The sequence below is a fragment of the Bombina bombina genome, chromosome 6 (genome assembly GCF_027579735.1).
Source record: "Bombina bombina isolate aBomBom1 chromosome 6, aBomBom1.pri, whole genome shotgun sequence".
Classification (NCBI taxonomy): domain Eukaryota; kingdom Metazoa; phylum Chordata; class Amphibia; order Anura; family Bombinatoridae; genus Bombina; species Bombina bombina.
The window spans coordinates 742,335,751-742,361,053 of NC_069504.1; the positions used below are offsets into that span (position 1 = coordinate 742,335,751).

At 40.9% G+C, this 25,303-nt stretch overlaps 1 protein-coding gene across 3 annotated transcripts in view; it reads right to left on the minus strand.

Annotated features, from left to right (window-relative positions):
• Positions 1–25,303, minus strand: part of ANK1 (ankyrin 1) — a 789,047-nt gene that overhangs the window by 316,634 nt on the left and 447,110 nt on the right. For all 3 annotated transcript variants that reach the window (XM_053717993.1, XM_053717995.1, XM_053717994.1), the window contains 2 exons: positions 15,370–15,468; positions 9,741–9,938 (listed from right to left, as the gene is read on the minus strand). In XM_053717993.1, the coding sequence (XP_053573968.1) occupies positions 9,741–9,938; positions 15,370–15,468 (297 nt within the window). The remainder of the gene's footprint in view (positions 1–9,740; positions 9,939–15,369; positions 15,469–25,303) is intronic.

The following is a 25,303-nucleotide window of genomic DNA, read 5'->3' on the forward strand; positions in this document are numbered from 1 at the left end:
GCTCCCAGCAAGTATAGAATTTTTTTTTAAAAGGATTTGATAGTAGATTTGTCTCATTTTAATATCCCAGGTAAAGTGTTCTGTCTTGTCATCTGTGTATCAAGTGGGCAATACCCTCCCCTGTATAGGCAGTCTTTAATAGTATAGTGACATATTAGTACTTCAAAAGTAAATATAGAATCCACTGGATATTATGGCAGAGATATTCAAGTTCCCTGTTACGTATGGCAACTGACCTGGTGGCTAGTAGCATATTGGGTAATGTGATCGCTATATCTCATAGTTTTGGGAGCAATTGTAGAGTCTATTAGACATCATGGTCGTTTTGGTCCTTATGCTTATCTGTTAATGGCGTTCTATGTGACCATGTGGTTAGTAATGCGGTGCGGTGTTATGTCGCATTATGCGGTTCTCACCCTAAGTGCAGTTGGTCAGTCCAAGGGTAGTAGTGTATCATCATCTGTTGTTAGATGGTAATGCGGTAGGTAAGTGGTTCGTTTATGAGCCGGTTTGTAGATTTTGTAGCTGCAGGCCCAAATCCAAGATGAGCTTCTAGTAGGTCAGGGGGGAGAGACTTCATCTATATAGTTAAAAAATTGTGTAAGTTGAGGTATTAATTCTTCTTGGAATTGTTTATAGTATCTGGCACCAAATCCATCCGGACCCGGTGCCTTGCCAGATGGGAGATCCTTAATAACTAATTTAATTTCTTCTGATGTAATAGGTTCTTCCAGTTGTTCTTTTTGGTCGGGGGAGATTTGGGGGAGACGAAGAGATGCAAGGTATGCGGCTATTGCTTTAGATTTTGCCTCTTGGTCTAGGAATGTTAGGTTAGTTGGATTATTCAGGTTATACAGTTTTTGGTAGTATTCTCTAAAGGCTTTAGCTATAGATTTGGTGGAAAAGTGGTCTTTGTTGTGATCGTCTTTTATGTGAAGAATATATGATTTGTAGGCTTTTTGTTTTAGGTAACGTGCTAAGGATCTACCTGATTTGTTATATCCTTCATAGTGTGATTGTTGCAATCTTAAGGTTTGTCTTTTATGTTCTGTATTATAATAGGAAGCTAGTTTGGCTCGTTCTGATTGTAGGGTGGCCAGTAACAGGTGATCGGAGGGGGATATTTTGTGGCGCTGTTCTAACAATTCGATAGAAGATAATAGGGAGGTTAAGTATGTACGTTTTTTCTTTAACATAGAGGATTTTATGCCTATCAGTTCCCCTCTTATCACGCATTTATGCTCTGCCCAAATACTAGAATAAGGTATGTCAGGGGTGTTGTTAAATGTGAAGTATTCGGTTATAGATTTTGATATTTGCTGGGATACCGACATATCCGAAAGTAGCTGATCATCTAACCACCATATGTAGTCTTGAATCAGTTTAGTTGGCCAGGTTAGTGTGCCTAAGACCGATGCGTGGTCAGACCATGTAAGGGGAGTTATTTGAGTAGAATTGAATAGGGATAGACCTATGACATCAGTAAAAATGTAGTTGATTCTAGTGTAGAGTTTATGGGGATACGAATAGAATTTGTAGTCTCTTTTCTCTGGATGAGATATCCTCCAGAGGTCATGGATGACTCATTTTTTTAGATAGTTGTTGGTGCGTCTGATTTGTGAGGTTGGGATTGAGGAATGTGTGGAGGAGCAGTCAAGTTGGGGGTTTAGAGGCTGGTTTAAATCCCCGCAAAGAACTAAAATACCCTTTTGGTGATCTAAAATTAGGTTAGTAACCTTTTTAATAAAAGTGGCCTGTTTTGAGTTCGGAGAGTATATGGATACCAGAGTTACCGGGCAACCATACAGGAGGCCTACCAATATAATATATCTACCTTTTCTATCTCTAATGGTTTTGAGTGGTGTGAATGGTACATTTTTCCGAATCAAGATCCTAACCCCTTGTTTTTTAGCTTTTGGGTGAGAAGCATAGTAGCTGGTTCCAAATTTGACTGAGAAAGTTAGGGGTTCCCTACTTTTGATAAAATGGGTCTCTTGGACAAAAACTATGTCTGATTTATATCTAGTAAAGTCTCTTAATGCTAGAGATCTTTTGGCTGGGATGTTAAGTTTAGCATTTATTGATTGAATTCTGATGGAGTCTAATGGTTTGGCGTGTCGTTGAGGGTTAGCCATGGGGGCACAAAAAGTTGGATATTATGAACAGTTGTAACGTGTTAGTGTCTCTGGGTGGGTGTGTCGAGATAATCAGTTGTACTGAAATGGTGTTGAGCAAGAGAGAAAGTGAAAAAGGAAAGAGATAGATAAAGAAGAAACAAACAGTGATTAACAAAACCATCAAGTTTGTCAAGAGTGACATCCGTGAGGACCCGTTTTTCACTCTATTGCCCATAATAAACAGAGGGGGTGTCTACGTGAAAAGAAATCAGGATGCCCAGCATGTTCAAAAACAATGTTAAACATATCCCATATTAAGAGGGTTGGTTAGAGTGTACGCCCTGCAAAACATTTTTCAACATAAAACAGAATTTAGAAACAACCTTACAAGGGAAAAACTAAACACATTGAAACCATAGGAACTCGTAGTCTTGTGACCATCAATATTTTACCCTAGTATATAATTATGATATGACATTCTTTGTGTTATATTGCAAAGCCTATGATGAGGTAGCTAAGCGTACCTATATTCTTAAGTCATATTGCTACCATTTGTGCATACATAAAGTGTATCAGTCTGCATTAGTGTTCTTAGTCAGTAATCAATTAACTTGAGGCTTAATGATCAATAAATAAACCCCAATGTCAATATTAGTTTTTATGATGTCAACCTTCTATAGAGGTTAGGAAAGCTTAGCCAGTCCCACCACCTATGTAGGTATTTCTAGGTGTTAGTAAGCTATCAGGGGGTAGAGGTTTAAGTCATTTACTGTCTATCAGTAGTTATTATCTCCTACCTAAGCCAAGGATCACAGTAACTATGTCTATTAGATTTTTGGATCAATGCTATTAACTCACATTTGTGATTTATAAACATAAACTATACGACCTGTTTTCACATGAGTAATTGCTTTTACAAGTAGATTGACATCTTGGATTAGAATAAAAGTCCCTACACTTGATTGGAGGGTCTTTAGTTCTTCTTTTGGAGACAAGAGTCCATTGTGAATCGTGATGCTGTTGGGAAGCACTCGGAGATGTGTTTTGTGCATCTGGCTTTGGTTGCTGTGATTGTGAAAAGTTCAGATTGAGACCTTTGGATAAGGCCTCAAGATCATCTGCAGTTTTGTATACCAAAGTTTTACCATCTTTTTGAATTAGGAGGCTAAACGGGAATCCCCATCTATATCTGATTTTATTTTCTTGCAGGATGGTGGTTATGAATCTAAGAGAGCATCTCTTTTCTATAGTTGTGGGGCACAAGTCCTGGAAGATTTGGAGTAAGTGTCCATGGAAATGTATGGGTCCTTGTGACCTTGCTTGTTTCCAAATTACTTCCTTTTGTTGGTACAAAACAAATTTCAAGATTATATCCTTTGGTGGGCTCTCTGGGTTAGGTCGTGGGCGCAAAGCTCTGTGAGCTCTCTCCAAAGAGGCCTCTGTCAGCTCCAGTGTGGGAACCAAGTGCTTGAAAAGTTGTAAGAGGTAGGTGGTTATTTGGTCATGTGTAATGTCTTCAGCGACTCCCCTTATTCGCAGATTGCTGCGCGGATTCCTGTTATCTAGATCCTGTACTTTCCATTGGAGGTCTTGAATCACAGAATCCTGGCAGTTAAGGTGTTGGGTATAATTGCTAACTACCGATTACAGGTTTCCCTGACCTTCTTCCAAATGTTCAATACTGGATCCCAATGCATTAATGTCTTTTCTTATGCAAGATAATTCTGACTTAATAAAGGATTTTAAATCAGTTATGTCAGATTTTGATGGGAGTGCCGCTATTGTGTTCTGGATTTGTGTCAATTGATCCAGAGAGGATGAGGTTAAAGATGAAAGCGCTGGAGTTGCCATGTTGTCAGATTTCAAGCTATCTGGTTGTATTGTATGCAGACTTTGTTCTTGCAGGGCAAAGAAGGTGCTTACTGATGATGCTTTTAAAGTCAGTGCCCTGGTAACCTTTCTATAAGACTTCCTAGCTGCCATAAGCAGTGAAGAAAATAAGGTGTTTTGTGAGATGTATAGGCGCACTACCCACGTGGTTTAGCAAAGAAAAGTGAAGAGGAGAAAAAAGTGTTCCTCTGTTATGCACTTTATATTTGTTATTTAGCACTGATGGCTCCCAGCAAGTATAGAATTTTTTTTTAAAAGGATTTGATAGTAGATTTGTCTCATTTTAATATCCCAGTTAAAGTGTTCTGTCTTGTCATCTGTGTATCAAGTGGGCAATACCCTCCCCTGTATAGGCAGTCTTTAATAGTATAGTGACATATTAGTACTTCAAAAGTAAATATAGAATCCACTGGATATTATGGCAGAGATATTCAAGTTCCCTGTTACGTATGGCAACTGACCTGGTGGCTAGTAGCATATTGGGTAATGTGATCGCTATATCTCATAGTATTGGGAGCAATTGTAGAGTCTATTAGACATCATGGTCGTTTTGGTCCTTATGCTTATCTGTTAATGGCGTTCTATGTGACCATGTGGTTAGTAATGCGGTGCGGTGTTATGTCGCATTATGCGGTTCTCACCCTAAGTGCAGTTGATCAGTCCAAGGGTAGTAGTGTATCATCATCTGTTGTTAGATGGTAATGCGGTAGGTAAGTGGTTCATTTATGAGCCGGTTTGTAGATTTTGTAGCTGCAGGCCCAAATCCAAGATGAGCTTCTAGTAGGTCAGGGGGGAGAGACTTCATCTATATAGTTAAAAAATTGTGTAAGTTGAGGTATTAATTCTTCTTGGAATTGTTTATAGTATCTGGCACCAAATCCATCCGGACCCGGTGCCTTGCCAGATGGGAGATCCTTAATAACTAATTTAATTTCTTCTGATGTAATAGGTTCTTCCAGTTGTTCTTTTTGGTCGGGGGAGATTTGGGGGAGACGAAGAGATGCAAGGTATGCGGCTATTGCTTTAGATTTTGCCTCTTGGTCTAGGAATGTTAGGTTAGTTGGATTATTCAGGTTATACAGTTTTTGGTAGTATTCTCTAAAGGCTTTAGCTATAGATTTGGTGGAAAAGTGGTCTTTGTTGTGATCGTCTTTTATGTGAAGAATATATGATTTGTAGGCTTTTTGTTTTAGGTAACGTGCTAAGGATCTACCTGATTTGTTATATCCTTCATAGTGTGATTGTTGCAATCTTAAGGTTTGTCTTTTATGTTCTGTATTATAATAGGAAGCTAGTTTGGCTCGTTCTGATTGTAGGGCGGCCAGTAACAGGTGATCGGAGGGGGATATTTTGTGGCGCTGTTCTAACAATTCGATAGAAGATAATAGGGAGGTTAAGTATGTACGTTTTTTTCTTTAACATAGAGGATTTTATGCCTATCAGTTCCCCTCTTATCACGCATTTATGCTCTGCCCAAATACTAGAATAAGGTATGTCAGGGGTGTTGTTAAATGTGAAGTATTCGGTTATAGATTTTGATATTTGCTGGGACACCGACATATCCGAAAGTAGCTGATCATCTAACCACCATATGTAGTCTTGAATCAGTTTAGTTGGCCAGGTTAGTGTGCCTAAGACCGATGCGTGGTCAGACCATGTAAGGGGAGTTATTTGAGTAGAATTGAATAGGGATAGACCTATGACATCAGTAAAAATGTAGTTGATTCTAGTGTAGAGTTTATGGGGATACGAATAGAATTTGTAGTCTCTTTTCTCTGGATGAGATATCCTCCAGAGGTCATGGATGACTAATTTTTTTAGATAGTTGTTGGTGCGTCTGATTTGTGAGGTTGGGATTGAGGAATGTGTGGAGGAGCAGTCAAGTTGGGGGTTTAGAGGCTGGTTTAAATCCCCGCAAAGAACTAAAATACCTTTTTGGTGATCTAAAATTAGGTTAGTAACCTTTTTAATAAAAGTGGCCTGTTTTGAGTTCGGAGAGTATATGGATACCAGAGTTACCGGGCGTCCATACAGGAGGCCTACCAATATAATATATCTACCTTTTCTATCTCTAATGGTTTTGAGTGGTGTGAATGGTACATTTTTCCGAATCAAGATCCTAACCCCTTGTTTTTTAGCTTTTGGGTGAGAAGCATAGTAGCTGGTTCCAAATTTGACTGAGAAAGTTAGGGGTTCCCTATTTTTGATAAAATGGGTCTCTTGGACAAAAACTATGTCTGATTTATATCTAGTAAAGTCTCTTAATGCTAGAGATCTTTTGGCATGTCTATTAGACATCATGGTCGTTTTGGTCCTTATGCTTATCTGTTAATGGCGTTCTATGTGACCATGTGGTTAGTAATGCGGTGCGGTGTTATGTCGCATTATGCGGTTCTCACCCTAAGTGCAGTTGGTCAGTCCAAGGGTAGTAGTGTATCATCATCTGTTGTTAGATGGTGATGCGGTAGGTAAGTGGTTCGTTTATGAGCCGGTTTGTAGATTTTGTAGCTGCAGGCCCAAATCCAAGATGGCTACCGGGACTATGTAAATACAAAGTTTTCTTCAGTCAGATTTGGGATCTTCATTCTCCAGCCATAGAAGCTTTCTTGCTAGCGTGTGCCTGGGGTCATCCGCCAGTACAATTTAATTAAACACCCAAAATGAGTGATCTGGGGCCAAATGAGCAAAAAAAAGGCTACGGAGCTTCACAGCAGTGCAGCCATCTCCCTGCACAGCTACGCCCCGCCTCCGAACATAAATCTTTTTAAGTAGACCCTCTTACTTCTTGTCCATAGGATCTTTGAAAGCACAACTATCCTCTATGGGAATAGTTCTCTTGGCTAAGGTGGAAACGACCCCTTCCACCTTAGGAACTGTTTGCCAAGCCTCCTTGAAAGAATCAGCTATGGGAAACATCTTCTTAAAAATAGGAGAGGGAGAAAAGGGTATGCCTGGTCTCTCCCACTCCTTAGTAATGATCTCCAAAGCTCGCTTTGGGACTGGAAATACGTCTAAGAAGGAACCTCGAAATATCTGTCCAATTTACTAGACTTCTTAGGGACAATCACTACCGTGGAGCCACAGTCGTCCAAAGTAACCAAAACCTCCCTAAGCAACAGGCGGAGGTGTTCTAGTTTAAACCTAAAAGTTACAACCTCCGAGTCAGTCAGAGGCAATAAACTTTCTGAATCTGAGATTTCACCCTCAGATGCTACAGCAGTACCCTCCTCTTCGTGTCCTTGAGAGGGCACCTCCAAAATTGCAACAATTGCATCAGAAACCTCGCTTACTGAATGTCTGGTTTTCCTCTTACGTTTGCCCTGTAACAATGGGAAAGCAGACAATGCATTAGAAATTGTAGAAGACATGAGAGAAGCAATGTCTTTTAAAGTAACTCCAGTAGGCGCTAGAGCAGAAGTGCAGGGCACTGCTTGTGTGGGCGGTAGAATTTGGGACGCTTGGGGAGAAAGCTACGGCATACCTTGACTCTCGTCATTAGACTCTTGGACAGCACCCGCTTTTGAAAAGTTTTGCTCAGAAAAAATATTTTCCCTATAAGCTAAAGTCCTCTCAATACATGAGGGACAGAAAGGGACAGGTGGTTCCACATTAACATCCAAACATAAGGAGCAAGTGACATCTTGCTAGGCTTCTTGGTCCATGCTGTTCACTAAGTATAAATTAATAACTCAAAATGAATAAAAACTTTGTACAGAAAAAACGTTACTGCACCTTTAAATTTAAACAGGTAACTTTTTTACCCTGCTATGTCGCATAGAAAAATAAAGCCAATTAATTTTAATCAGACACCCTTACACCTCAGCAACCCTGCTGAGGTGCCTACCTGACTGACAACCAGAAGTCACTATCCCCTCTTGTGGAGCAGGAACGATCCGGACCTCAGCAAAAAAATAACATTAATAAATAGGACTAGAATTGCTTGCTTAATATATAAAAAACCATGCGGTTCTAGTGACACACTATTCAGCCGTCTCTGCAACGGAAGACGTGTCTCTGAGTACTACGCAGTTACAGAAAAGTGTGTGAACCCGATAGGCCCGCCCATTGTGGGCGTTACTGTACATTCATCTCCCGATCGGCTTATTTGCTTGTTTAAGCCGTTGAGAGAAATAACCACCAGAGCGAATAAAAATAAAGCTTAACTTCCAGCCCCAGTGCCTGCAGTTATGGCTGTCAAATTACTCTCCAGAATAGGAGAGCTTGTTGTCCCAAACATAAAGTGCCCCTTGTTGAATGAGCCTTATATGTTCTCTAAAGTGTAAATACAAGTGCCCACTTTTCCTCTGAGTTTTTGTTCTTTGGCCCCAGAATAAAAAAGCAGCACTTACCTTACATCTGCCTGACAGCAAAGGCAGCTCACAGGCTTGAGAGGTCCTATCCCTCACATCGACCTGTGGAGAAATAAAAGTCTGAGTAAATCCAGCTCAGGCTAGGGCAGCATCATAATATGAGAGGCGCAGTGAGAATTATGTCCCACAAGTTCCCATTGCTCTAAAGCCACCAAAGCTCTACTGAAGAGACTGATATGGACTACAGCTACACCCTAGAACAAAGCAGCACAATCCTGCACTACTTTAAAAATAATAAACTCTTGATTGAAGAATCTATTCTAACACCTCACTTTACCACTTCCTATCACTAACGTAGGCAAAGAGAATGACTGGAGTGGGAGGGAAGGGAGGAGCTATTTAACAGCTTTGCTGTGGTGCTCTTTGCCGCCTCCTGCTGACCAGGAGGTGAATATCCCATTAGTAATTAAGATGATCCGTGGACTCATCGTGTCATAAAAAAGAAAGGTAGTTTACTACTGATCATGGGTCATATTACAAGTGGGTCACTATTTTTTTTTTTTGTTCAAGCGCTAACTGTGCTCAAAGCAAAAAATTAGCGCAGCTGAATTTGCACACTCGTATTACAAGTTGAAGGTAAAAAGTTAGCGTGTGAAAGACTCAGGTGTGCTAACTTCAGGACTTCGGATATTGCGACCACACTAACTCCTTTTACCCATAGATTTCTATAGGGTATGCTGAAATGTATACAGATACATTTATTTACACATATATATATATATATATATATACATATTTAAACATATATATATATATATATATACACACACACACATTGGAGGCCTTTCCCGTCACATACCATATCCCTTTAAAAACCTTTTTATTAATAGTAGAATTATATTTTTTTTATTAAAAAGTGTATATACATATATATGTGCAATAGTTAATTTTAATATGTTTTATGCAACTTTTTTTTAACCCTTACACTTTACTTCAGGTCTTGCTAAATATTCCAGTGCAGTATTGGCTTGCACTTGAGCATAACCTATAACTTTCAACTTGTAATATGAGCGCAAGTTAGCATTGAAAGCATATGTTATGTTAGAGTGATGTCGGCCGTACTAACCCTTCTCTGGTAAATGGGATTTACCATGCACTTGTAATATCTAGTCGAATGCTAATGTTAGCGCAGTCCATCAATATTAGCGCACCACTTGTAATCTGGCCCCTTGTGGGGTAAAATATACTAAAGCAAAGTTTGAGTAACACAAGATAAATGACACATAAGTGAATTGCAGATATTGTTAAGTGTCAATTACAGAGAAGTATCAGTGAATTGGGTGGCGTTGAGGAAAGGAACCCACTACTAAAATACAATCTCTGTTCAGTATTTGATACTATTCTTAAAGTTTGAAGTTGTCACCTTGTTCCCAAGATGTACATTGGCCTGCTTGCTGAGCAGCAACGTCACCATGTCTGCATGCCCCTCCTGTGCAGCGAGGTGCAGAGGTGTTACGCCTTGCAGGGACTGGCTGTTACACGTTGCTCCAAACTGCAGAAGAGCACGGGCTGTGTCCACAGAGCGCTGCTTCACTGCCATATGGAGTGGCGTGTATCCATTCTGTAAAAGAAAAGTCATCCGGAATTAACTTTATATTAGTAATGGGTGCAGGTTTTATAGAGGCTTCGACTGGCTGCATGCGTGGTATGGTATGCATTTTTTCGATTGAAAACATAATTACTTTCAGTATTGACTAAATCATTAACCCTTTGATTGCTAATGACGGCTCTGAGCCATAACAGAGTTTCTCACTCTGGTGCTAATGACGGCTCAGAGCCGTCATGAGCACTCTCCCACCTTGAGGAACATCTGGGGGCTCCTTACTGCTCCTACCCTGGTGATCGTGCCTGTAGAGTGACAGGCATCACCGGGGCTTCATGTGATGCACGGTGACGTCACGTGCAATTACATGATGACGTCACCGCTCAACTTTATTTATACTTAACAATGTTAAGTATAGGAGGAGGGGGCATGCTGCTTAGAAGCCTGTATCTCAGGCATCTAAGCAGGTAATCGCCTAACCTTTCCAACAGTGTAAGTATTGGGGGTCTGTAAAAAAAAAAAAAAAAAAAGTTAAATTTTTTTTTAAAAAAAAATAAAAAAATTAGAAGAAAATATAAGCACCCAGGTGGGAAATGGCTTAGCAGCCAAAGGGTTAAAGGGATAGAAAGGTCAAAAATAAAATTTGTGTGGTTGCATTTCAATTTGAAATATAAGCATTTTTGCAATATACTTTCATCAGCAAAAATGCTTCTAATAAACGTTATTACTGCTTTTATGCAGCATACGCACATATCCTGTGAGGGCCTGGGCACCAGTATTCAAACACCATGCCAGCTTGCGGTGATGTATATAGCTTCTGAAGACATCATTTGTGTCAGAAAAGTCACTGCTGACTCTATAAAAAAGGTGGGGCATTTGAATGCTGGTGCACAGGGCCTCACAGCATATGTGTGTATGCCGCTGAAAAACGAATAACTTTTACTTGAAACAGTTTTGCTAATGAGTATAAGTAGATTGCAAAAAGTATTCTATTTTAACTTGAAACGCAGCTATGTACAACTCTTTTTTTTTTTTACCTTTCTTTCCCTTTAAAGGACCAGTCTGTCCTTTGAAACTCAAATATCACACGTTGCACATATAAAACAGCAGCAATATTGTTAAAATCTTTTTGTATGAAAATATTGTTCTTTGAGTTAACAGGACATGCATGTCTGTAGCCAGCTAATTCTCAGGGATCATTCACACACTGACTGATAAGAAAAACACCATCATCTCTATTGGTGGAAGCGGATACAATTTCATGAGCATAAAACCACTAAGACTAGGAACACCCAACTTTAAAAAAAAAAAAAACTCTTTTAGATGCTGCTATCATTATTAAATATATATTCACAGTAATCTTGGTTAATCTATGGGACCTATAATTGAGTATGTAAGTAAATGTCATTTTTTCTTTACATATATGAATAATAAAATATTGGAAGGAATGATAAACATACAGGTTGTGTGGAAATTGTAGAGGAAGAATGAAAGAACTTGGTACACAGTTCCTAGCGCATTTGTGCAGTACAGATAAACAGAAGAGGCTCACAAATATGGTTAAAGCCTGGTACAGAAAGAATTTATACTTCAGTGTGAACCACCACAAGGTCATCCATTTTCTATTCCTCCCCAAGTTACCATGTGGTAGTTCACACCACCACAAGGTAACTTGGGGAGGAATAGAAAATGGATGATTTCAAAGGTTCTGATTATGGCGGATAGTGCCTATTATGAGCCCTTCAGAGTAGGGTCTTCATCCTGAGCCATATGTATTTCCATTGATAAAATCTGGACAGGGACTCTAAATAAGTGAAATACATTGCAGGTCCCATGAGCATATATTTATCTCTGCAGACTATGGTTGAGCTTTACAAATAAATGGTGACAATAATAATACTACTAATAATAATGCTAAAACTGCTTTCCTTATAAGAATTTGTGCCTTTACATTCAAACTTACTTCACAATCCCTGTGCAATACTAAACAAATGAGGTTAGTCTGCTTATATGTCTCTTAAAAAACAGGTCAAGTAGTATAAATGTATCTGTCTCGTGTTTACATGTTTCTTGGTTTAAAGAGCTTTCCAAACTTTTCATGTTCATGACACACTTTTTAGACCTACATCATTTTGCGACACAGTAATTCAGTTGTACTAGCAAACAGGTTAACTAACTTGTATTTTTAAGCTTCCACTTCCTATCCATATATCAAGAGCAGGAGCAGCAATGCACTTCGGGGAGCTAGCTGCAAAAAAACCCAAAAAACACAGACTTCAGCTCAGCGTTTAAGCTGCCGCCCTCAGAGCTCTGTGAGTCAGACTGACTACTGCCCATGCTGCAAACACACTGCTATCCCACCCACTGCAGTCACGAGCCGATTGAGGAGACTACACATGCAGTCAGGAGCCAATGTGCCGCCAATGGGAATAGTTTCAGTTCCCACTGAGCTGCGCCAATAGGTTACGATGATCTGTGACCCACTAGGTATCAATCACGTGTCAACCATGTGATATGCGTAGCAGGCAGGCGGAAAGTCAAAAAACCCCAAAAAATAAAAAAAAATGTAAATTAAAAAATGTTTTATTTGAAAAAAAATTGTGCTGAAGCAGGGACACACCTACACACTGCCGGAGACACACTAATGTGTCACGACACACAGTTTGGAAAGCACTGGTTTAAAGTCTCTTAACCTCATTGCTAGAACTCATTGTGTAGGAGCAAAGTTATATTTAAGACATTAAAACACAATGGAGCTTTAAAGTTATAAAACTATACTACAATGTTCTTAGTCAAGACTACAATAGCATGGAAATTAAGTAGCATTAAAGAAAATATCTGTGCCTACAACCATATGTGGCAACAAAACTGTGTGAATAAGGAGTAGCTAATTTAAAGAGTTTAGGATGCTATTTTGTTATCTTCCAGCATGGACAATAGGACACCCAGATGGTGTGAAGAAGACTATACCTAGGTTTACACTGGCTTGCCTAGGCCATTTTCTTTTCTAGGTTGATCATTATGTTAAAGGAATACTAAACCCAATGGCAGCTTTTGCATTTTTTTGTAGGTTTCTTGAAACAAATTTAGTGCATGGTCTGCTAAAAAATATGCACAATTTCTGTGCATTAGTCTTACAAAGACTGCTTAGATTGATGTTTAAATACTTCTCAAAGTTTACAAACTGTTGGAAGGAGAAACTGCTCAGCAGTGAGATAAGAGATAAGCTGCTTTTTAGCTAAAATCTAGGCCTTGTAAATACTATAAACTCTAAACCTAGCGGATGATTATCTTAGGATTCTTAAAAACACCAAACTCCAAAAGAGAATCCCACGGGAGTGATCCCATGAAGAAAACTCAGAACGTAAAGAGCAATAAAATGAGTCCCAAACCTGAATGACATACTAGTGCAGTGTGACAATGCTGCATGTGTACAAACGTGCTCGCCATAGCTCCAGCAGAGCCAGGCCAAATCATAAAATAAGCTGTTGTCGCCACTTTAGAGACTTGTATTAGAAGCACTTAAAATTGTGTTTTCTTGACAGAGTTTGTAAGGTTTTGCAAATCTAGAGCAAACGAGACAAAATACTATGTAATAGACATGGATTTGGCATTTGTTTGTACAAACAAATGCTGAATATGGCTGCGGGTAGTGGTATTCGGCTCATTTTGTTGCCTGATTTATTCATGCAATAGAGCAACACACAAAGATCTGGATTTTCCCCAGATATTTGAGTGTTGCACTATTACACTAATAAACCCGACTCCTAAAATAGCCGAATTCTGCTACCAGCGACCATATTTGGCATTTGTTTATACAAACAAATGCTAAATGCTCGTCTACTCTGTGACCTCTCTCCCTAAATTAAATCTGGTGTATTCTGATGTAAATGGGTGCACAATGCAGAGCAGTGGCTTCTAAGGCTAATAAGATACTGTCTTGAGAGGTGATATGATTACTTTATATAAATATATGGCAGAAGCTTTGTTTATTCCGAGGAAGTTGTTTGTGACAAGAGGTCACAATTTAAGGGTGGAAAAAAGGAGATGTAATCTCCAGCAATGTTAATGTTATTTTACTGTAAGAACAAGCAAATTGTGGAACTCATTACCAAAGGAGGTAGTAGATGCCAATACCTTAGATACATTTAAAAATATACATTTCTGGCTAGAAACATAATTCAGGGATATGATTGCTTATGTCAGTGATTTTTAACCTTTTTTTTTGCCGTGGCACACATTTTTACATTAAAAAATCCTGTGGCACACCACCATCCCAAAATTGAAAAAAAAATCACACATTGTAGCCTAATACAGCATATATATACACATACACACAAACACACACATACTGTATGTATTGTGCTGTTATGCCATGCCTCCTACAAACTACCCCTGAACTGGGAGTAAAAAACAAGCAAAGTTTAAAAAATATTTCACACTGTTGTCAGTCTGCCGTGGCACACCTGAGGATCTCTCATGGCACACTAGTGTGCCACGGCACACTGGTTGAAAAACACTGGCTTATGTTAAATGGGTTAAATTAAGCTCAATTGGAGCTTTTATTGTAAATCAGGTAGGCTCTATATAGGTTGAACTAAATGGACTTCTGTCTTCTTTCAACCTCATCTACTATGTTACTAAATAAGTTTGGCACATCAGTAAATTGAAATTTGAGAATTACTGTGTATTCTTCACCTATATCAGTGTCACTTAATCTGTAACACACAATTGGTGAACTCTACATTTACTTCTGTATATGAAGACATGCAATATTTTCCCTGTGGGCAGTGAAGAAAACAAAATCAGTGGGAAAAAGCCAAAATGGAAGTCATAATCGTCTGCTCTTAATTTTTTTTCTATGTTTTGTCAAAGTCAGCTGCTGCTTATGGTTTCCTCCATAGGATAGGGAGAAGTGTCATTAATCTTACGCCTCCCCTTATATGCTCTAGCGCCCCCCACCCCGGAGAGGCCAGCCTCACACTGCATTAAAGGGACATAACATTTCAAAATACCTTTACTTTAATAATATTAAAGTATATCTTTCTTTTAATATTTTATTTCCCTTGAATATTTTTTAAACCAGACTATAATATTTGACATGCAAGTTTTCAGCAGGCAATGTAAATAAACTTTCTTGATGCTACTGAATTCATTAAAATACAGCTATTTAATGTACATTCTTTCAACGACAGAAATAAATATTAATAAGCTACTCAAAGTAGAGTCCAACAAAAGTTGAGAGCTGGCGTAATAACTTACTGAGAAACAGGCTATCAAATCTGGACAAGGAGATGAAACTTTGTATTACTGCTTTTGCATTGTTGTCTTACTTTATTGACACATGCAAAGGATTGTGTCACAACACAACTGCCCACAAGTCTATAATAAACATCCCTTCCTCTATTGCTCAATCGTGGTGTTGTGAGCCCACTTGTGCAGAACTCACCCGGGCAGTGCAGTGGGGCGATGCCCCCTTATTCAGCATAAGCCGTACAATGTTGAGGTGATTGTGATACACAGCGACGTGAAGAGGTGTCAGACCAGTCTGTAGGATGGAGACACAAAGGGTGATAAAGCACATTGACACAAATATACACACAAAGACAAAATGCTCCTCTCACAGACACCATAAAATGTTTTGACATGTATTGCCAGAGGGCATACACAATATTTTTTACAAAATTACATGCGCAAACTATTAACTGTAGGGACTTGTGCACCAATAGACTAAATATAAAATAATAGAGTAGACATACAGTAAAGGAGGTGCCTACAGTAAATATAGGGTATAAATATAATTAAATAAAATAGGATGTTTAAGCTTACTTATACCTCCTTTGCTTAGTTTGTAAGTGACAGCAAGTGAAGGAGGAGACCATGTATTAGTAATACGTTAATAAAAGCTACAACTTGGAGAAATATGTCAACCAAAATTTTGAAGTGGAACCCCTATCCCCTCCAGATCAATTTCCTCTTCCTCCAGTTTTATAGTCCTGCCAAGCAAAAGGAGCAGGTGAAGGAAGAGGAAAGGTCTAGACAAGAAGGGGAAAACTATGAGAGGGAGGGTTATAATGTGCTTTCATTTAGAGTGTGTAGAAAGTGATTTGAAATTAAGTGTAACTGACATCAAAGTACATGAAGCAGAAGATTGTTCATATCCAATGGGTTTGTACCAAATCCCAACAAACATTAATAGGGGGAAGTAATTATCTAACACTGAAGAAGGACAACAAATCCCAGCAAGGCGTATATCATGAACAAACAGAAGTAAAACAATTGAAACAAGTTCCCTAACAGGGAGCAGAACAAGCACACAAGTAACAAAAAAAGGATAAGTCTAGGGACGAACGTTTTCAGACTCTGCTGCTTTTGAAGGCTGTTTTATGTCCAGCATGGCCAAAATTTGGACCCAAAGATAAAAAAAAAGTAGGAGTTTCAGGACAGTATAAAAGCAAGATACAGAACTAAAGAGGCCTTTGGATAGGGGGAAGAGATGAATAGTCTTGAGGGCAGGGAAGGGTAAAGAGAAGGGAAGCATTCTCAAGGAAGAATCAAGAACATGGGTTATGTAATAATATTTGGACAGAAAAGGGGGCCTTCCTAAAGAAGGCAACTGGAGGGGAAGAGACATAAAAAAAAGAGACCGTCTTAAAGGAAAATAAGGTCCTGAAAGCCAGGGGCCTGAGCCTAGAGTAATCATGGCTATTGACTAATGGCCCAATAAGATTTTTATATCCACATAAGGTGCGATTTAGTCCAGGCTAGAAGCTTGAACATGTCTAGGAAGACTGACATCCTCTGCATATCTGTAGTATTAATGACAGGTAATGTAATCAACAGCCATTGTGAACTTAAACTCTACCAAAACAAAATCAGAGAGCAACTTGTATCAGTGAAAAAGGGTGTAATATATCTCCTTAAGCTCCAAGACATTTCTACAAACCCATCTGCATTCTGCTGCAAGCTCTGACTTGTTGCACCACAAGTCAAGTGAGTCACTGATCTCAGGAGGAAAGGCAATAAGTTAAGAGAAGTCTTTCAGAGATCTGTCGCAGTGCTGAAGTAAATATGGTTGTTGGGGTCAATGAGACGGTGAGGGCTGCTACTACTATGATTTAATACTCCTTCAAAATAAGTGCGCATTAGCCAGCTACAGACTGTGAGCGTGACAAATAGAAGCCAAGAGATCTTGTCAGTATGCTGGAGGCAGAGAAGCAGTTTAAAAAGACAATTCTAAGATGACTTCCTGGAATGAGGAAGAGGTCAGACTCGGGTATCCAAGACCAGAGTGGGATGGGTTTTGAAGAGATAAATATATAAGAGGGCTATAAGGAGAAATAAAAATGTTGCCATGCACCAAGCTGGAAAATAGTGGAGAATGAAAACAAAGAGCACCATGTAATGCCTAGAATACAAAAAAAAGAATGCAAAGTTTGAAAAAGACAAAAAAACAAGGCGGTCCGTGGACTCACTGTGTCAAGAAATAAATAAATATATCAGGTAAGCATAAAAAATTTTTTCTTTCTAATGACACAGTGAGTCCACGGATAATCTAATTACTATTGGGAATCAATACCCAAGCTAGAGGACACAGATGATAAGGGAGGGACAAGACAGGGAACCTAAACAGAAGGCACCACTGCTTGACGAACCTTTCTCCCAAAAGGAGCCTCAGCCGAGGCAAAAGTATCAAATTTATAGAATCTTGAAAAAGTGTGTAGAGAGGACCAAGTTGCAGCCTTGCAAATCTGTTCCACAGAAGCTTCATTTTTGAATGCCCAGGAAGAGGAAACAGCCCTTGTAGAATAAGCCGTGACCCTCTCAGGAGGCTGCTGTCCAGCAGTTTCATAGGCCAAACGAATGATACTCTTCAGCCACAAAAAAAGAGAAGTAGCTGTAGCTTTCTGCCCCTTACATTTCCCAGAGAAAACTACAAACAGGGCAGAAGACTGGCGAAAATCCTTAGTCGCCTTTAGATAGTATTTCAACGCATGCACCACGTCTAGGTTGTGCAGCAGATGTTCCTTATGAGAAGACGGGTTAGGACACCAAGAAGGAACAACGATTTCTTAATTAATGTTCCTTTCTGAAACCACTTTAGGGAGAAACCCTTACTTAGTATGCAGAACTACCTTATCCGAATGAAAAATAAGGTAAAGAGATTCAAACTGCAACACCGAGAGCTCTGAGACTCTACGAGCAGAAGAAATTGTAACAAGAAACAAAACTTTCCAAGATAACAACTTAATATCTAAGGAATGAATAGGCTCAAATGGAGTCTGTTGAAGAACTTTAAGAACAAGGTTAAGACTCCAGGGAGGAGTAATAGGTTTGAACACAGGCCTGACCTGACCAAGGCCTGACAGAACGATTGCAGGTCTGGTAAATCCGCCAGGCGTTTATGTAACAAAATAGACAAGGCAGATATTTGACTTTTCAAGGAACTTGCCGATAAACCCTTCTCCAAACCCTCTTGGAGAAAAGACAGAATTCTAGGAATCCGAACTCTACTCCAAGAGTAGCCTCTGGATTCACACCAATACAGATATTTACGCCATATCTTATAGTAAATCTTCCTGGTAACAGGCTTACACGCCTGAATCATGGTCTCAATGACAACTCAGAAAATCCCTGCTTAGATAAGATTAAGCGTTCAATCTCCAAGCAGTCAGTTTCAGAGAAACAAGATTTGGATGAAGGAAGGGCTCCTGAAGTAGAAGGTCTTTCCTCAGTGGGAGTCTCCAAGGTGGGAAGGATGACATCTCCACTAGGACTGCATACCATATCCTGCGAGGCCACGCCGGTGCAATGAGGATCACCGACGCCCTCTCCTGTTTGATTCGAGCAATGACCAGAGGAAGGAGAGCGAACGGAGGAAATAGGTATACCAGACTGAAATTCCAAGGGACTGCCAGAGCATCTATCAGAACAGCCTGTGGATCCCTCGACCTCGACCCGTACCTCGGAAGCTTGGCATTCTGACAAGATGCCATGAGATCCAGTTCCGGATGTTTCCATTTGAGAATCAAGCTGGAAAACACTTTCGGATGGAGTTCCTACTCCCCCGGGTGAATAGTCTGTCTGCTCAGAAAATCCACTTCCCAATTGTCCACTCATGGAATGTGGATCACAGATAGACAGCAGTTGTGGGTCTCCGCCCACTGAATAATCTTGGCTACCTCTGTCATGGCCAAGGAACTCCGAGTTCCTCCCTGATTGTTGATGTAAGCCACTGAAGTTATGTTGTCCGATTGGAACCTGATAAACCAGGCTGAAGCTAACTGAGGCCAGGCCAGAAGAGCATTGAAGATTGCCCTCAGCTCCAGAATGTTTATGGGGAGAACAGACTCCTCCTCCCGAGTCCATAACCCCTGAGCCTTTAGTGAGCCCCAGACTGCTCCCCATCCCAGCAGGCTGGCGTCCGTTGTCACAATCGCCCAGGTGGGTCTGCGGAAGTAGGTTCCCTGGGAGAGATGTTCCTGAGACAACCACCAAAAAAGAGAATCTCTTGTCGCCTGATCCAGATGTAATCGCGGAGACAGATTAGAATAATCCCCGTTCCATTGTCTGAGCATGTATAACTGCAGAGGTCTGAGGTGGAAACGAGCAAACGGAATGATGTCCATGACAGCTACCATCAGACCGATCACCTCCATACATTGGGGCCTATCTATCAAGCTCCGAAATGAGCTTGACGGCCCGTGTTTCTGGCGAGTCTTCAGACTCGCCACAAACAACAGTTATGAAGTAGCTCCATAACCTGTCCGCCTGCTCTGAGCAGGCGAACAGACATAGCCGGAAATCAACCCGATCGAGTACGATCAGGTTGATTGACACCTCCCTGCTGGCGGCCCATTGGCCACAAGTCTGCAGGGGGTGGCATTGCACCAGCAGCTCTTGTGAGCTGCTGGTGCAATGCTGAATACGGAGAGCGTATTGCTCTCTGCATTCAGCAAGGTCTGGCGGACCTGATCCGCACTGTCGGATCAGGTCTGCCAGACCTTGATAAATAGAGGCCATTGAGCCACTGACGGCCGAGGAGAGGACTGAAAAGCCAGACAAGAATCGAAGATCTTTGATTTTCTGACCTCTGCCAGTAATATTTTCATCGCTAGGGAATCTATCATGGTTCCCAATAACACTACTCTTGTAGCTGGAATTAAGGAACTCTCTCCCAAATTCACCTTCCATTCGTGAGAACGGAGGAAGGATAGCAACATCTCCGTGTGGGAGTTCGCTTGTTGAAAGGATGGCGCCTGAACAAGAATGTTATCCAGATAAGGCGCCACTGCATTGCCCCGCAACCGGAGCACCGCTAACAGGGATCCCAGGACCTCTGAAAAAATTCTGGGACCTGTGGCAAGGCCGAATGGAAGAGCCACAAACTGGTAGTGTTTGTCTAGAAATGCGAACCTCAGAAACTTGTGATGATCCCTGTGGATAGGAACATGCAGGTATGCATCCTTTAAATCCACTGTTGTCATGAATGAACCTTTTTGAACCAAGGGAAGAATCGAACAAATAATTTCTATCTTGAAGGACGGTACTCTGAGGAACTTGTTTAGACTTTTGAGATCTAGAATTGGTCTGAAAGTTCCCTCTTTTTTGGGAACCACAAACAGATTGGAGTAAAATCCCAGACCCTGTTCCTGCATTGGAACAGGAACTATCACTCCCAGGTCGGAAAGGACCTCTGAAAAAATTCTGGGACCTGTGGCAAGGCCGAATGGAAGAGCCACAAACTGGTAGTGTTTGTCTAGAAATGCGAACCTCAGAAACTTGTGATGATCCCTGTGGATAGGAACATGCAGGTATGCATCCTTTAAATCCACTGTTGTCATGAATGAACCTTTTTGAACCAAGGGAAGAATCGAACGAATAATTTCTATCTTGAAGGACGGTACTCTGAGGAACTTGTTTAGACTTTTGAGATCTAGAATTGGTCTGAAAGTTCCCTCTTTTTTGGGAACCACAAACAGATTGGAGTAAAATCCCAGACCCTGTTCCTGCATTGGAACAGGAACTATCACTCCCAGGTCGGAAAGGTCCCAGTGTAAGAACGCCTCTCTGTTTATCTGGTCTACAGATAATCTTGAGAGTAGAAACCTGCCCCTGGGAGGAAAAGTCTTGAACTCTAGTTTGTATCCCTGGGACATGATGTCCACCGCCCAGGGATCCTGAACATCCCAAACCCAAGCCTGACTGAAGAAGGAAAGTCTGCCCCCCACAAGATCCGGTCCCAGATCGGGGGCAGGCCCTTCATGCTGACTTTGAGTCATTAGCGGGCTTCTTAGATTGTTTTCCCTTGTTCCACGACTGGTTGGACCTCCAGAAAGGCTTGGACTGTTCCTGCTTGGAAGAGGGAGAGGAAGGCTTACCCTTGAAGTTTCGAAAGGAACGAAAATTACTCTGACGTCCCTTCTGCTTATTCCTCTTATCCTGAGGGAGGAAATGACCCTTTCCTCCCGTAATGTCGGAAATAATTTCAGCCAAGCCCGGCCTAAACAAGGTCTTACCCTTGTAGGGAATCGCCAAAAGCTTAGACGAAACATCCGCAGACCAGGATTTCAACCATAAAGCTATGCGGGCCAGTATGAAAAACCCAGAAATCTTTGCTCCCAGCTTAATAACCTGTAGGGAAGCATCCGTAATAAAAGAATTGGCCAACTTAAGGGCCTTGATCCTATCCTGGATCTGGTCTAGGGGAGTGTCTGTCTGAATAGAATCAGACAACGCATCAAACCAGTATGCTGCCGCACTAGTGATGGTAGCAATACACACCACAGGTTGCCATTGTAAACCCTGGTGAACATACATTTTTTAAGCAATCTCTCCAACTTCTTATCCATAGGATCCTTAAATGAACAACTATCCTCTATGGGAATAGTGGTTCTCTTAGCCAAGGTGGAAATTGCCACCTTGGGGACTGTCTGCCAAGACTCCTTGATAGAGTCAGCAATAGGGGATGGAGAAAAAGGAATACCTGGTCTCTCCCATTCCTTAGCAATAATCTCTGTAGCCTGATCTGGTACAGGGAAAACCTCCACCATGGAAGGTACATCAAAATACTTGTTTAGCTTGCTAGACTTCTTAGGATTGACTACGACCGTAGTGTCGGAGTCATCAAAGGTAGCTAAAAACCCCTTAAGTAACAAACGGAGGTGTTCTAGCTTAAACCTGAAGGATACAACTTCAGCATCAGAAGAAGGAATTACATTGTCTGAGTCTGAGATTTCACCCTCAGATGCTACCGAAGTACCTTCCTCCTCAGACTTCTGAGAGGGAAGATTCGGAATAGCCACGACTCCGTCAGAAACCTTACTCACTGATTCTTTACATTTCCTCTTGCGCTTTCCCTGCAGCATGGGAAAAGCAGACAACGCATAAGATACCGCAGATGACATGAGGGTAGCGATGTCTTGCAATGTAACTCCAGATGGAGCTAGAGTGGAAGCGTAGGGCACTGCATATGTGGACGATAACATTTGGGACACTTGAGGAGAAAGCTGCGGCATATCTTGAACATTGTCAGTAGACTCCTGAACAGCATCCGCCCTATACAATGTTGACTCAGAAACAAAAAGTCTATCTCTGTAATCTATCTCTGTAATGTTCTCCCAATACATGAGGAACAGAAAGGGATTGGTGGTTCCACGTTAGCATCAAACATAAAGGATAAGTAACATTTTGCAAAGCCTCCTGGTCCATCTTTACCCAGAATTGAACAAATTAAAAATAAAGTACTTCATTTTTAATTAAAAAATTCACACAAAAAACGTTACTGTCCCTTTAAATATAAAAGGAAACTGCTTTATTTTTACAGCACAAATATGAAAAAATATTTAACAAACACCCCGGACAGCCTCTACACCTCAGCTTAGCTTTGCTGAGGTGCCTACCTGCCCTGCTGGAAAACCGGCAACAATAGGTATCAGATGGATTCCGGACTCAATCCAGAGAGCTGCACCCAATCTCTGTCAAGCGTAACACACAAAACTGGAACCGCAATCAAATTCTTCCCTTCCAGAACACAGGAAGTGAAGAGAAAGGGCGCGCAATAGAAAACTTTAGCGCCTCAGCTAGTCCCGCCCATCATGGGCATAACAGAACTAACCTCCCGGTCGGCATGATTACACTGAGGAAAAAAACGCTGGGAGCAAGGAAAAAACACAACACCTCTAGACATACTGACTAAGCCTATCTCCTCGTCCCCAGTGCCTGCAACCACTGCCTTAGATAAGCCCCTTAACTTGTTAGGGCCCATATATTTAGTGTCCCATTGAAATAAATAATAAAGTCCCATCTTTTTCCTGTATAGGGCTCAGAAAATAAAAATAGCACCTACCTCAATGAATTCTGCCAGGCAGCAGGGCAGCTCACTAGGTTTGAGAGGTATGATCCCTCACATGGACCTGTGGAAAAAAAAGATAAACACTGAGTAATCTTACTTAGGCTTTCAATATAAGGGCAGCATTAACTACATGGGAGGTGCAGTGAGGATTGTACCCCACAAGTTTCCATTGCTTAAAAGTCAGGCAAAGAGAATGACTGGGGTGGGAGAGAAGGGAGGTGATATTTAAGAGCTTTGCTGTGGTGCTCTTTGCCTCCTCCTGCTGGCCAGGAGTTATATTCCCAATAGTAATTAGATGATCCGTGGATTCACTGTGTCATTAGAAAGAAATGGATTAAACCATTTAAAGATTTGACCTTTAACAGCATGGATACAGGCAAATATTGTATTCTCTTTAGTGCTGATGAAAATACTTGATGATAGATACTTTCAGCTTGGTTAAAGGAAAAAATGTGGTACACCCTATACTAAGGTATGACATCACTGCAATACCTTTTCTGGCACACCGGTACAGAGAGGGCCAGCGATGGTGCCGATCGTTGGTGGGTGGGAGCAGCTGCACCGAGGAGGGTGGGGGGCCCATTGCTGGGAAACTTCCGCCAGATTAGTCCCCGGTGAGTGCGGAAGCACGCACGGGGCGGGGCTGCGTGCGCCCCCCCGCGATCTACACCGGTTAAGGTGTTGTGGTGGTAGCGGGGTGGGGGGGTGGGGGGGGGAGAAATTTTTTATTTATAAAAGGGATCTGGGAGAGGGGGGCCAGCTACACTACAGAAAAATTAAAAAAATATTTTAAAAATGCACATTAGTTTGAAAAGTGGGTACTGGCAGACAGTTGCCAGTACCCAAAATGGCACCAAATAGTGAGAGGGGGAGGGTTAGAGAGCTGTTTGGGGGGGCTCAGGGAGGTTGGGTGGTAAGGGGGATCCTACACTGAAGAAAATATACAATTTAAAAAAAAATAATTAAACTTAAGATTGCAGGGACATTTGTGGGGAAGGGGAGGGAAGAGAGCTGTTTGGGAGGGATCAGGGGGTGGGATGTGTCAGGTGGGAGGCTGATCTCTACATTAAAGTTAAAATTAACCCTTCTAGCTCCCTACAAGCTACCTAATTAACCCCTTCACTGCTGGGCATAATACAAGTGTGGTGCGCAGCAGCATTTAGCGCCCTTCTATTTACCAAAAAGCATTGCTAAAGTCATATATGTCTGCTATTTCTGAACAAAGGGGATCCCAGAGAAGCATTTACAACCATTTGTGCCATAATTGCACAAGCTGTTTGTAAATTATTTCAGTGAGAAACCTAAAGTTAGTGAAAAAGTGAACTTTTTTTTTTATTTGATCGCATTTGGCGGTGAAATGGTGGCATGAAATATACCAAAATGGGTCTAGATCAAAACTTTGGGTTGTCTACTGCACTACTCTAAAGCTAAAATTAACCCTACAAGCTTCCTAATTAACCCCTTCACTGCTGGGCATAATACAAGTGTGGTGCGCAGCGGCATTTAGCGCCCTTCTATTTACCAAAAAGCATTGCTAAAGTCATATATGTCTGCTATTTCCCAGAGAAGCATTTACAACCATTTGTGCCATAATTGCACAAGCTGTTTGAAAATAATTTCAGTGAGAAACCTAAAGTTTGTGAAAAAGGGAACGATTTATTTTATTTGATCGCATTTGGCGGTGAAACGGTGGCATGAAATATACCAAAATGGGCCTAGATCAATACTTTGGGTTGTGTACTAAACAAAAATATATACATGTCAAGGGATATTCAGGGATTCCTGACAGATATCTGTGATCCAATGTAACTATTGCTAATTTTGAAGAAAAAAAAAATGGCTTGGAAATGGCAAAGTGCTACTTGTATTTATTGCCCTATAACTTGCAAAAAAGCAAAGAACATGTAAACATTGGGTATTTCTAAACTCAGGACAAAATTTAGAAACGATTTATTTTGGTTGTTTTTTGGTTGTTGTAGATGTGTAACAGATTTTGGGGGTCAAAATTAGAAAAAGTGTGTTTTTTTCC